Genomic DNA, 14,269 nt, shown 5'->3' on the forward strand with positions numbered 1-14,269 from the left:
GCATGCCGGGTAGAGGGGCGGGGCTATGTTGTGATTGACAGCTGACCGCTTCCCCACCGCGCAAACTCGGCGCTCGTCTGGGCCCGGCGTGGGAAGGAAGCGGGCCGGGGGTTCGCCGTCGAGAGGACCGGCGGTGGCTCTCCCTGCGCATGATGCAGCCGGTGGAAGCGCCTCCAGTTCCCTCAAGGGCAGAAGAACAGCGTCTCCCCTCGCAACGTGGCGACTAATCCTACCCTTTTCTCCAGGGGACGCGCCGCTTTCGCAACGGAGGGGCATTGCGATTGCACGGCGCTTGTTGCACTTAGAGCCCACCAGCTCCGGGCGGTGTGCATGCTTCTCCCGCGTCCTCATTTAACCGCCATAACAACTACAACCACCACCGCCACCTTGCTCTGCTGCGATTAAAGCACCTTCGACAGTCCCCGCAGCAGTTCTCACGTTTTGCATGCGAAAGGTCTTGGTTTCACTCCTTCCCATCTCCAGGTAGGGCATCGCTGCTGGAAGCGCTGGAGGGTGGCAGCAGCAGGGGCTGAGCTTGGTGGCCCCCCAATGGCCCAGCTTGGTGTAGAGCAGCTTCCTTATAAGGTTACCAGATTTTTTTCCCAATGAATCCGGGGACACTTTGAATAAATAAATAAATAAATGCTACACATTCCAGTGATCAAGGAGCACTGGAGCATATATAATATGCTCCTAACAGCCATGGTCTCCTCACAACAGCCCTGTAAGGTAGGTGGCAGGGAGGGTGATGGGGCCAAGATCACCCAGTGAGCTTTGTGAATAAGCAGGGATTTGAACCTGGGTGTCCCTTCCTGGTCACGTTACCTTATACATAGCCATCCCACGCCACACGCCTTTAGGTAGTTTTGCCTCTGAGCTACCAAGCAAGGGCAGAGGCAGCAGCACAACACAGGAAAGTAGGCAGGAGTGTGGACCTGAATTTAAGCTATAGTCAAAACCACACAACTTCCTGTTCCTGATGTGCCATAGTCATTGATGTCTGCAGCATTAATGGAACTGGTCAAATGGAACCCTCCCAGCACTGCTTAGTGGAAAACTGAACATAGAAACCTGCCGTACAAGTTGGAACCGTTGGTCCATCTAGCACAGGGGTCCCCAGACTTTCTGCGCGGCGGGCCGGTGTCCGCCGCGCCGACCGCGCGGTGGGCCGGAGGGCAGGGGAGTGCGCGCGCGGTGGGCCGGAGGGCGGGGGAGTGCGCGCGCATGCGCACACGGGCGGGAAAAAATCGCCAAAAATCGCTTGTGCGCATGCGTATGGGCCTCCCCCGACCCGGAAGTGCACCAGAAATGACCTCTTCCGGGTCGGGAGAGGCCCATACGCATGCGCACAAAGGATTTTCGGCGATTTTTTGCCGATTTTTTAGATCGTCGCTGCACCGCGCGCCGTGAGAGCGGGCGGCGGCAGCGGGCGGCGGGAGTCGTCGCGGGCCAGATTGGAAGGCCGATTGGGCCGCATCCGGCTCGGGGGCCGTAGTTTGGGGACCCCTGATCTAGCACAATATTTTTTTGCACTGAGCATCTCTCCAGTGTTTCAAACAAGAGACTTTCTCAGCTTACCTGTAAATGCCAGGGGCTGAACTTGGGATCACTTGCAAACAGCTCTTGTCCCTCCCTATCATTAACATTCTAACTAGAAATCTCAAGAATGGCTGCCTTGCGTATATGTGCTAACGAAAATATTAATTGATTCTATCCATTTCCTGCCTTTTTGTTTAAAAAGCTGATAATGTTAATATGGACTGTAATTGATCAAGGATGTAATTTATCAAGACTGCCCCTGGAGAATATGGGAAGTTGGAGTTGGCATATATTGTTAATGGTGCTTAATACGACTCCCAGAATCCTCCTGGCCTGTACATTTTGATGTTAAGAACTGGATGAAATGAAGTTCAGCCTCCTGTTCTCACAGTGGCCAGTCAAATGTTTTTGGAAAGGACACGAGTGCCACAATACCTCTTGCTCATGTTTCCCAGCAAGTGCTATTTGGAGATATGCGGCCTATGATACTGGAGGTAGAACACAGCCATCAGGATTAGTGGCAATCAATAGTCCTATCCTCCATGAGTTTGTCTAAACCTCTTTGTAAAGCCATCCAGGTTGGTGGCCATTACTGTACTCATTTTGAGGTACCAGTAAGGCAAGGTGCATAAACATCTCCAGCTCTTCGTTAATTTGTGAATGCATCCAGATTGGATTTTTTTTTACGTAAATGTGTACATGTAAAACTGTCAGCCTCCCCTGATTATGTAACTTTAGAAGAGTCCAGCAGGGTAGTTTTTCCAAAAACAACTACATTATACGAAATGATGACATACTGAACTCTGATCAGGTTTGCAGAGGTTTAGCTCCTAAAACATACTGGGGACAGGATCCACAGCCTCCACATTTTCCCTGTTGAGACAACAGATTTTACATTCTCTTTGACGCCTTTGCTTCTGTAGAGAGTTGGAAGGCGGAAAAATGACCTGTTTAATCAGTTTCTGAGGGGTAGGACTTGCACCATCAATCCAAAACGCAGTATGTTGCTGTAGAAGGTTACAGTGGATTACATGTGTATATCATGTCCCATTAAAAAATCCTGAAGCAAAATAACAAATGCTAACATACCAAAACTTTAAAATGACAATATTCCAAACATATATATTAAAAACGGATATGTGTTATATTTAACAATTTTATTTACCACTTAGTTGTAACAAAATGTCTTAAGAGGTTTGCAAGTAATACGGTATTAACATTATCAATAAAAAATGAAATGCTTCCAAGCAAGGAATTCAGCTGTCATGTGCTAAAATACATGTTGGTTGTGGTAGGGACAGATCATCTCCATCCAACGGTTTGAAACTGAGTGTTATATTTTCTAGACAATGGAGGATAGTGAAGATGAGTGGCTGTCTCTCAAGCCCAAAGAGCCGTTGCCATTCCAGTGCTGTGGTAGTGGCTGCAAACCCTGTGTCTATGACACGTACCAGGAACAGCTGGAGCAATGGGAAAAGGCCAAGGCAAAACAAGACAGAAGCCTCCTGACAAGGAAGAAACAGCAAGTAGAAATCTTAAAATTATGTTAATATTTCATCTGGGTCCTAATTTCCCCCCCCCCTTGTAAATAGATCCCATTGATTTCAAATTGATCTACTGTACGTTCAGGTATATCTAGGCTGCAGTCCTAACCCCACACACCTGGGAGTAAGCCCCACTGAATTCAGTATCCCTTATTTCTGAGAAGACATGGTTACTTTCCAAAACAGTATTTTGTCCTTTTTATATCTAATTAGAACAGGGGTCCCCAAACTACGGCCCCCGAGCCGGATGCGGCCCAATCGGCCTTCCAATCTGGCCCGCGACGACTCCCGCCGCCCGCTGCCGCCGCCCGCTCTCACGGCGCGCGGTGCAGCGACGATCTAAAAAATCGGCAAAAAATCGCCGAAAATCCTTTGTGCGCATGCGTATGGGCCTCTCCCGACCCGGAAGAGGTCATTTCTGGTGCACTTCCGGGTCGGGGGAGGCCCATACGCATGCGCACAAGCGATTTTTGGCGATTTTTTCCCGCCCGTGTGCGCATGCGTGCGCACTCCCCCGCCCTCCGGCCCGCTGCGCGCGCACTCCCCTGCCCTCCGGCCCACCGCGCGGTCGGCGCGGCGGACACCGGCCCGCCGCGCAGAAAGTCTGGGGACCCCTGAATTAGAAGTTTAATATAAGTATGTTTCAAAAAGTTTATGTCTTTGACTTGTTTCTCTCCTGCTAGCATCTTGAATGCAGAATTATTAGAAAAAGGTTTTATAACACATCAAATTTCCCACTTCTTTAATATTTGTAATTGTAGTTTGCTGCCATATTGTCTTCCCAATAAATCTTGCAAGTATTTTTGAGCCAATAAAAAGCAGTAAAATATGTAAGCTTAATTATCATTACATTTTAAATGCAAGAAAATATATAGTAATTCATGTAGGAGAATAAATTCCTTTCTAGCATCTCTCATATTTGAGGAACATCACAACTTGCCCATAATTCCGTTTTATCCCATTGTGCCACCTGGCTTTCTCCAATTCTATTAACGCCCCTCAAGCTCCCAACAAATGAGGGCAAGCACAAATCTCTTTAGAATATGATGTTGCTTATTGGAGTAATACCTGAGAAAGGATGCTAGGAACTGAGGTTCCGATCCCATTGAGACTAAGCCCCATTGAACGCAATGGGTCCTACTTCAGATTAAAAACGCATACAGTCATACCTCATGTTACGTTTGCTTCATGTTATGTTTTTTCAGGTTGCGTCCAGCGGCAGCCCGGAAGTACAGGAAAGGGTTACTTCCGGTTTTTGCCACTCGGGCATGCGTAGTAGCACTAAATCATGCTTTGTGCATATGCACAAGCGCCAAATCACGTCACACACCTGCACAGATATGGCGCTTCAGGTTGTGGGCTTTTCACGTTGCGAACGGGGCTCCGGAACGGATCCTGTTCGCAACCAGAGGTTGTGAAATGTATACTGAGAAAACGAGAACAAGGAAATGAACATACAAAAAGAAATGATTTTTTTTATTTGAAATGATAGATATTAGGGTTCAAGCCTGCTTAGAAGCCCTTTTCCTTGGCCTGGAAGCCATTTTGATGTGCCAGGGCTAAGGCTGAGGCACATGCTCAGAGGTTCTTTTCTTTAATATTCACTTGTTCCAAGTCTGAAGTCTTGAGACTTCAATCAAATTCAGGGGCCACAGAATGAATGGCTCGTGTGCCCTGAAACAGATAAAACATGTCTTGAACAAATTGGTAATGCAAAATTTGCTTCTAAAGATTGCCTGGAGGCCCGAATAAGCTATTCTCTTCACTGGATCTTCGTACTGTGAGAAGCTTTGCTCATGTAATTCTTGCAGACATGGAGCTGTTAAAAGCGCTGGAGTTTTGCAAAGGAAGAAAGACTGCAACCCTAGTGGGAGGTCTAGAGAAAAATAAGAAATTGCTTTTGAGAGGGACTGCAAACTAAGGAGGAATGCCCATCCATTCCTTGAGATAGGTAGAAAATTACCTCCTAGTTTGCCTTCCATCATCTTTTGGGAGTGCTATTACAATTTCTGTGACACCTTTAGTTTCTCGCCTTCCAAAATCATTATCAGCAAATACTGTATATTGTTATGGTCATAATTGTAAAAAATGCAAGCAGATTAAAATGGGACTTAACAAATAATTACTTACTGAATTAACCCTTTAATGAGACCAGATGTATTCAGTCTTTAAAATTTGTGTGTGTGTGTTGCAGTAACATGTTTCACCATGGCAGAATTCGCTCACATTTTTTTAAAAAAAGAAAAGAGGGTGGCATTGCTTAACCTTGTAATTATTTATTGTTGCTCTTGCAGTGTAGTAATTCAGAACTAACTCCAGAAACGTTTACGGCTTTCATCATAAGCTCTATGGATCAGCTGACAGAGGACACCTACCAGTATAAATTTGAATTGCCTGGAAATAGCAGCCTAGGGTTGAGTTTGGGACAACATATTGTGCTAAGGTACTGTACTAAGTCTCTAGTTAAACAGACCGCAGTATGTGATTTAACTTGCTTTTTGTTGTTGTTGTTGAGCTACAAAGATTCCATGCCAAGTAAATCATAATTTCTGTGCTCCCAGATTGGCTCTGTTGAAAGAACTTGTGAGCTCACTGAGCTTATTAACCTTGTTAATTTTATGGTATATGCTACCCTACACTTGCTTTTCCTTCCATTTTAGTTGTATTGGAGGCAGAAAAATGTAGTGTGGGTAAGAAAGCCAATTTACAGAAAGGGAAAAGGTGAAAAGCAAATGTGTATTGGAATGATCGTCAGGTACCAACACATAGGGACAATACAGTATATTAACCCCCCCCCCCAGGAAGTTATGCACATTGCAGTACAGAGCCACCTTTCATATTATTTATGTTCTGAGTTACCTTTGTATCCCACCCTTCCTCTAAGGCAGGCATGGCCAAACTCGGCTCTCCAGATGTTTTGGTACTACAATTCCCATCATCCCTGACCACTGGTCCTGTTAGCTAGGGATGATGGGAGTTGTAGTCCCAAAACCTCTGGAAGGCCGAGTTTAGCCGTGCCTGCTCTAAGGTATGTTGGGAACATTTTGCCCTCCCAGTAACTTTGTGAAATAAGTTAGAGTGACTGATCAAAGTTGCCCAAGTGAACCTTATAACTGAGTGATGGTGCAGTCTCCAGATTCTGTGGTCCAGCACCAACACCCTGGCCATAATATCTTTTCTTTTTTCAAATTTATTTATTTGGTTTTTCAGATTAAAATTTTGCAATCACATATCCAACATACAACATAAAAACAAGATTCCAAAGAATCTCCTGGACTTCCCCCCTCCCATTTGTGGGAGGACCATAATAGCACACTGAGCATCTAACTGAAAGGCCTGACCAGGACCACTGAAAACAGATTAATAAAGCTGCTGTTGGAGTTCACTATATATACTCCACATTACTGTAACAGCTAGATGTCTCACAAAGCTTCATTAAGGATAATAGAATTGACTATTCTGAATTGAAAAGTTGTCTGTTGTTGATGTGAATTGATTGGCAGTGGAAGCCAAGAGGTACATTGCTTCCCAAGTCATTTTTGGACTTTTAAGATGACTGTGATTAAGTCAGTTTCTATAAACTGGGTGAAGTTGCCAGCACCACGACAGGAGCATGGTTCATTCTGGGCTCTTTGCAACACATGTAGGGATGATTTTTGCACGATTGTTTCAGTTATCCTTTCTGCACATTTAGTTGGGAGCACTCCAAAATTCAAAATTTTATTAGTGTGGGATGTTGTTTGTTAATATTATTTCCTTGTATTCACTATCTGTCCAAAGCCATTTATAACACACACACACACCCTTAGTTTAGTTCTATAATTTCCTTACTTTGTGAGCAACACAGCTATATTGCACAAAATAGCTAGGCTGGCCGTGTAGCTCATCTGGCCCCGGGAAAGGGAAGGATTGTTAAGGGAGGTGTGTGACATAGAAATCTGAGGTTATTTCAATGCCTTGAATCTCTGTGATTTCACTGCAAAATGGGAGGGAATGATCTATTGTCTGGCTTGGCAAAGGACAGCCCATGGGGAAGGAGGAAGGATACCTGCAGTGCTTTTCAGGCAGCAGCCTTTGCTGAGAGAGAAGTACTTTGCTGACAGGAATTGTAAGGGATTCAGATCAGGGTTCCCTTCCCCTATCTTTCTTTCTCTCTCTCTCTCTTTTTTCCTTCCTCAGAGGACTAGTGAATGGTTTGGAGGTTCAGAGAGCCTATACTCCAATTACTCCTGTGAATGCTGAAGGGTACTTTGAAGTTTTAATAAAGGTAAATAGCGGCCTTTGTTCTATAGATTAACAGCTTGACGTAGGAATCATGTCATCTTCTAGGCCAGATGAGTGCTTAGCTTTGTACTTTAATAACTAGAGGCCTGCAGTCAAAGATTTGGCTTGTTAGTCCTAATCAATATGTGGAATCCTGCCCCCTTCCCCTCACTCTGAAGTAAAGACGGGGCTACTCATGCAGCGAGATGAGGTGGTAGACTGGGGTGACACGATTCTGGGTAGTACCATTTCAGAAACTTCCTCCAAGTAAAAAAATGGCATGTACTACATGTAGCACTGCCTTTTGAGGGTCATTCCTTTTTTTAGAGAAACAACAGCACCACGATGCTTTGGTTCTGCTGTTGCTTAATTTTGTTTATGTATTGTTAGCTCTGGCTCTCCGTGCCTCCCTGTTTCATGACGCTGTGTTTAGACCAACCTAGTTGGTTTTGGTATTTGTTTTAATGACATGTTATTTTACTGTTGTTATTATTTCTGTGGCTGTTTACACCTTGTTAACATCTTGGAGCAATTCCATTTCTGAAGGGGAAAGCAGAACGCAAGGGTCCCCCCCCCTATAAATAAATATAACTTTCCCTAATCCATAGTTTTCTACATGCAGTGAGCTCCCAACGCAAGGGAGAATCTTAAAATGCGTTCCCACCCTACCTCCCATCTGAATTGTTTCTGTCCATTTAACCCCGTCATTCTGTCGTAGGTCTGGACTGCACCCAAGTCAAACAAGTTGACAGCTCAACAGGCTTTACTTCATGGTTAAGCCAAGTTGTTCTTAGAGAAGGGCATCTACTTGGTGCATGTTAGGCTGCAGCATTTTGTCATTGTGAAGGGTTTTGTGATGCTGCCTCTTATTTGTACCCCAAGAGATGAGGTGGGGGAGTAAAAGGGTTAGGGGATGGCTTATCTGTGCACAATCATAAAGTCATTTTGGACAATATGGAGCCATCTATATAGGATCCATCTTTGTGCCTATATTAGTAGTCATCTGTTACATTGCTATGGTATGTTACAGACAGTGTAGCCAGAATGACCACAGCAGGAAACTGTAGTAACTACAGTACCTGCCATTCCATGCTGCAAGACAGCTGTAATGTTTTTAGGATCAGTGTCAATCACTGCATAAGGCAATTCTCCTGAGTAAATTCAATGATTTCTCTATGGGATTAAGAGATTTATTGATTGCAGCTTTTGAGTCCTTATGTTCAGAAGGAATGTTGGCTAAGCCTAACAAGGATCAGTGCAAACATAAATAATTATGAGCCTAGGAATATCAAAATCATGTCTATCTTTTCAATCTGTCTTTACACCTTCTCGGGGGAAGATAGATTTCACTGTAAATCTCAAACCTCAAGCACTAGATCTTCCAGGCAGGTCACAGGGACCCATTAATTTGCCCTCTGCTCACCCTCCAGGAGTGTGTGCTTTTCAGGGTTTTATCATTGATTGCATGATAGTTTGAGCATGAATTATACTCCTTTTGAGGTGTGTATAGCTTTTATAAGACACTTGTGGGTGGATCATTTCACCATTATTGTGGCAATTGGAGGGGGAAATGCTACATTTGAGCTGCATTAATAGGTTGCCTTTATAGGCTGACTGTGAAATTTTATATATACTTGCTTATTACACACAAGTTTTGCATTTCAATAATAGTAGTAATGATTGTAATAACACCTTCCCTTTATATAGAACCTTTCATCCCAAAAGGAACCATAGTTATTCTCTGGCAGTCACAAAAGAGATGGAACACCCATCGTAAAGCACCCATTTGTATAACTTGGCTTTGTAGATTGTAGTGTATTTCTCACTATTCAGGCAATTTTTGGAAGTACTATATTATTATTATTACTATGCAATCCAAGTGCTGTTCAGACACCCCTGTGTCCCATGATTATGGCACTGCATTCGTGATACTACAGTTAAGTGCAAGTGAGTGGCGATTTTCTGCGCTTAACCCTCCCTTTGAGTGATTCTATAATGTTATGGTGTTTTTTGGTGTAAAACCTGGCATTGAGGTTTTCTCTTCAGGAGTTTCTCCTGCTCTTCTGTTTACAAGAATTCATTATAAACCAGTTTGGCCATTTCCCCATTAGAACGAGGAAAGAACCTATTCAGTTCTAAATACATTCTGTCTCCTGCAACCAATCTCTCACCAAATGGGAAACATAGTCTTCTCTCTCTCCACACCTTGAATTTAACATCCTCTTCTGCCTTCTTCTCACTGTGGCTAGAGGTATACCAGCAACTCCACCCTGCCACAGCTCCTAAACTAAGTTTTAAGAGCAGCCTAGCATGCAGACATTTATCAGCAATGTCTTCTGAGATGAAGATACGTGATAAGAAAAGCTCCATCTACTAAATGGCAATTGTAAAACCAACAAAGACCACCACCTAGAAGGCTAACATATATATATTGTGGCATAAGCTTTCATGGACTAGAGTCCACTGCAGTGGATGAAGTTGACTTTAATCCATGAAATCTTATGCCATAATAAATTCTTAAGTCTTTAAGGTGCTGCAACACACTTTGTTGGTTTTGCTGCAATAGACTCTCCCTCTGGGGAATTTTTTTTCTGTGTGTCATGCCAGAGGCATAGGAGCAGAGTCTGTGTAAAGCTGGCCACCTTAAGCATAGCTATCTCTCTTCTTAGAATCATAGAATTGTAGAGCTGGAAGGGACAACAAGGGTCATCTGGTCCAACCCCCTTCAACGCAGGAATCTTTTGTGTGGGGCTTGAACCCCTGACCCTGAGATTAAGAGTCTCATGCTCTACTGACTGAGCCAACTCAGTTCTTTCCTTGATGCAGTTGCTTTTTACAGTCATTATTGTAGAGAAAGCATAAGGCCTGGTGCTGTGATCATATTTTTGTGTGATACATTGTCTTAGCTTGAATTACTTTCACTCTAAAATCATAGATGAAGGAAGCATTAAAAAGGCAGAATATACAAGTCCTGGAACAAATGACCGAAGGGGCATTGTGCACTTGAATTTTACTACTCAGAAAGCTCCATTTTTCCTATAAATGCACAGAGTTCCACAATGAATAAATGATTGCATGTGTTAGGTGCTATTTTGTGTATCTGTTAGTCAGTATCGGGTGCAAAGGCTATTTGCAGTCAGAGCAGGTTTTTAAATACCTGAGTGGTTTTATCTGCCACCCAGCTTAGTCAGCACAATTACAATACAAGCAATAGACAATCTTTATTTTGCATACACTTGAGCAAATTAACAAATACTAATGCTAGAGACATAACTCATGTCCCAGATTAATTTAAATCTCTTTGTGCTAGACCTTTAATATATATTTTAAGCGATTTTTTAAAAAATGCACAGAAGACTTTTTGTTCTAGTTTATGAAATTTTACTTGTAGAATATAAACATGAGGTTTTTCCTCTCAAAAATATTGTTTGTTTGTTTGTTTGTTTTGTGCTTCCCTTACAAGTGCTATGAAGATGGACTCATGTCACAATATGTAAAATCCTGGAAAGAAGGAGATTCGGTTTGTTGGAGAGGACCATTTGGAGGTTTTCCTTATTCAGCCAATCAAGTAAAGCCATATATATACTTACACAGAAACGCACAACACCCCCAACCCCTTCACTACATAGCAATCACAGGGGAGTTAACAACATACTGTGGTGCCTTGACTTACAAATTTAATCCGTTCCGAAGGCACCTTCATAGGTCAAAAAATTCGTAAGTCGAAAAACGCCATTGGAAACGCAATTTCCCATAGGCATGCATTGGAAACGGAAAAATTCGTAAGTCGAAGCAACCCTATCTAAAAATTCGTAAGTCGAAAAATCCCTATCTAAAACTGCCGTGGTTTCCTTTCGGATGTCGAGACATTCGTAAGCGTGCGGCTATTACCCCAATTTGTAAGTCGAAAAATTCGGTTGTCGAGTCGTTTGTAAGTCGAGGTACCACTGTAATATCTAAAAATGTAATATAAAATAAAATGGACAATGAGATACAATCTGATGTAAGGCCATTGTTATAAGTAGTCAAATGCCAAATAGTTGGTTTCCTATTTTTGGTTTCAGGAAATGAGGGGGTAACCATTAGGGTTTAAGGAGCAGGGTAGGGTTCTTCAGATTTTCAACACAGTGCTTCAGAGCTTTGACATGGATCTGTGTAGGATGCAATTTATTTGCAGATGATCAAGAATAGCAGTCGAGTCAGATTTAGTATAATTTTCTTTTATATTTGATAATTATGGTTGTAATCCTAAATAGAACAAAATAGAATTCCATCCAAGTAAATATACATAGAATTGTCCTGTTAATATTGCAAACCTCAAGAGACAGAAAAGATAAATTGTGAAGTCTGAGTCCTTTCTGAGCACTGTCCTCCTACCATGTTTGTTTCATTCCCTCTTGAAGCTTCCTTCTCATCTGAATTTCAATACTGACCGTGATTTAGCATGACATGCACTTTCTGGAACAAGCTCATGTCTATTCAAAAAGTTCATTGGGACTTATTGCCAAGTAAAGCTATCTCAGTTGATCCCAGTGGACCCGATATCCAAAGGAGAAAAGAATAATACCCGAGTTACGCAATGTTCACACTTTTTTTTATAGGATGAAATGATGAATTGGCACTGAAATTCAGTTTCTGTTGCAGTGTTTTTTCCACTTCCAGTGACTCAGATGTATTTGGCATCTTCTGCTTCATTTTCAGTATGGAGAACTTCTCATGCTTGCTTCTGGTACTGGTCTAGCACCAATGCTTCCTATTCTTCAGTACATAACAGAGAATGAGGATGATGAAACATTTGTAACTCTAGTGGGCTGCTTCAGGAACTTTGAAAATATCTACATGAAGCCTCTTCTTCAAGAGCAATCTCGATTCTGGAACATAAGGGCATTTTATGTATTAAGCCAGGTAATATTCTGATAGGCAGTTTTTCCTTCTCATGGGACAGTGTGACAACCTTCCCCTCAGTTGATGCATGAACCTGCTATATGTGTTGCAAGTGGTTCAGTCCTGCACTGAAAACCTTGTAATGTCTAGCCTTCCTAGCTGGGAAAAGGACCATAGCTAGGTAGTAAAGCCCATGTTTGCGTGTAGAGCCTTTTGCAGCCCAAGAGCTGCATCCCCTCATATACAGTGTTCCAGGGGCCACATACCTGGGCTGAGTGGATCCGGAGTGAAAGCAGGCAGAACAATGGATGTGACTCTTATCTTTGTACAGAAGGCTACATCCCACCTCTTCTCTTTCCACCCAGGAGTGAAAAACGGGATTAATATAGCTCAAGGCTAATTTAGTATTGGCCGTATGTTTCTCTGAGATGATTTTAAAGTGTCTTACACTTTTGCCTCTTCAGGAACACTCACTCGAAAATCTGCCTTGGAGCTTTCAAAAAAATACACACCTTGGTCGAATAAACGAGGACGTGATTAATAGTATGGTGAAGACATGCAGAAGACAACCTTACATATTGATATGCGGCTCTGTGACATTTAGTGAAGAGATGGAGAGATCTTTGAAAGCCATTGGTCTTAAAGAAGATTGTTATTTTATATTTTAACGGACTTTAAACAAACAAGGTATCTTTGCTACGAATAACCTTAATCTGTCTTTGGTGAGATTGGATTTTTTTAAGAAAAAGTTTAGCTGTGCCGATCCATCCAAATTTATGCCTTCTGTGTCCTAAGAGTTGGCTAAACAATCCCATGAATGAGCAGATACCACAGCCTGGTTCCACTTGCAGCCAGTTATTCTTGACTGTTTCCAGAAAGTAATTATGGGGAAGCTATGGCTCAGCACCATGGGAATTGTCCTGTGGCACCCCACAGAGCTCCATCTTGTTCCCCGTGGCATTTTACATCTATTTGAAGCTGCTGAGAGCTGTCATCAGGAGATTTGGAGAGAGATGTTATCAGTATGCAGGTGATGCCCAGCTCTATCTTTGTTCCATCTGAATCCGGAGAGCACTTCAGGACTCGCACTTAGAAGAAGTGATGGGCTGGATATGAACCAATACACTGAAGCTGAATCCCGATTGCCCATCCCTAGATGCCCAGGTGCCCTAGGCACAGTCCAGCAAGAGACTTGTCATATTTAAGTCCCATTGAGAGCAATAGCATTTGGCTGAACCTGTGGCCAGACTCCACGGCCCACCATTCAAGTTCAGAGGGCAGAATCTGCAGTACAATAAGGAACAAAAAAAAAGAGAGAGCTTCAACTTCACTTTATAACAAAAGGCTTAAATTTGATCTATTTCAGAGCTGGGAGGATATTGATCTGTAGACCGAGGAAACCGGAAACCTTAGCCTGATCTAATTAATACACATAATGGAAAATTGCATTGGGTTTGTGTTGTTAGTCATAGAAGCCTCTTTGAGGGGAAAATACCCCATGATGTTCTACTTTTCTCAGCACAGAACTGAAAAATGAATACATCTACAAAGCTTTGCTTCCAGCATAGGGAGGGGTCATAGCTTGGTGGTAGCTACATGCTCTGCATACACAAGTTCCCAACACCAGTCTCTGGCATCTTCTCTTAAAAGGAGGAACAATGGTCTGCCTCAGTACCATGCAGTTTTATGTTCATATGTGTACATAATGTATGTATTTGTGGCTACGTTTTAGCCTGTAAAGAATTTATAGTCAAATGAGCTACCGAAAGCTGTTCATGTTAAAAATCATGACCAATCTACACACTGCTCAGAAATATAGCACACTACTTCCGTCATTTCTTGTGGCATTTAAAATGCTTCCATAATATGTAAAAATGTCTTCATATACTGTGCAATTCAATTTATCTAAATAGCCTCAGGAGCACAGAAAACATTTGAGTAATCAGACAGCAGATAAAAGAGGATATCATTTCCATAAGGTTACACTAATGTGGAGTCACAAGAGAGATGAGTGAACTCAAAACTGAATTAGTAGTATC

The 14,269-nt window shown here is 42.7% G+C and overlaps 1 protein-coding gene across 3 annotated transcripts; it reads left to right on the top strand.

Moving 5' to 3' along the window:
* Nucleotide 1: 1 nt before the first annotated feature.
* Nucleotides 2-14,065, top strand: CYB5RL (cytochrome b5 reductase like). Of its 3 annotated transcripts, none has more exons than XM_035122386.3 (7): nt 2-483; nt 2,886-3,065; nt 5,378-5,526; nt 7,263-7,350; nt 10,810-10,914; nt 12,048-12,251; nt 12,695-14,065. In XM_035122386.3, exons 2-7 carry the CDS (start codon nt 2,889-2,891, stop codon nt 12,896-12,898), a joined length of 927 nt encoding a protein of 308 aa, XP_034978277.3. In that variant the 5' UTR covers nt 2-483; nt 2,886-2,888; the 3' UTR covers nt 12,899-14,065. The 3 variants fall into 3 exon arrangements, with proteins under 3 accessions (XP_034978277.3, XP_034978278.3, XP_088530160.1); XM_035122387.3 differs by having other exon boundaries at nt 15-483; nt 2,886-3,061; nt 12,695-13,678; XM_088674034.1 differs by lacking the exon at nt 2,886-3,065 and having other exon boundaries at nt 26-483; nt 12,695-13,678.
* Nucleotides 14,066-14,269: the final 204 nt, after the last annotated feature.

Source organism: Zootoca vivipara, chromosome 7 (genome assembly GCF_965207765.1).
Source record: "Zootoca vivipara chromosome 7, rZooViv2.hap1.1, whole genome shotgun sequence".
Classification (NCBI taxonomy): domain Eukaryota; kingdom Metazoa; phylum Chordata; class Lepidosauria; order Squamata; family Lacertidae; genus Zootoca; species Zootoca vivipara.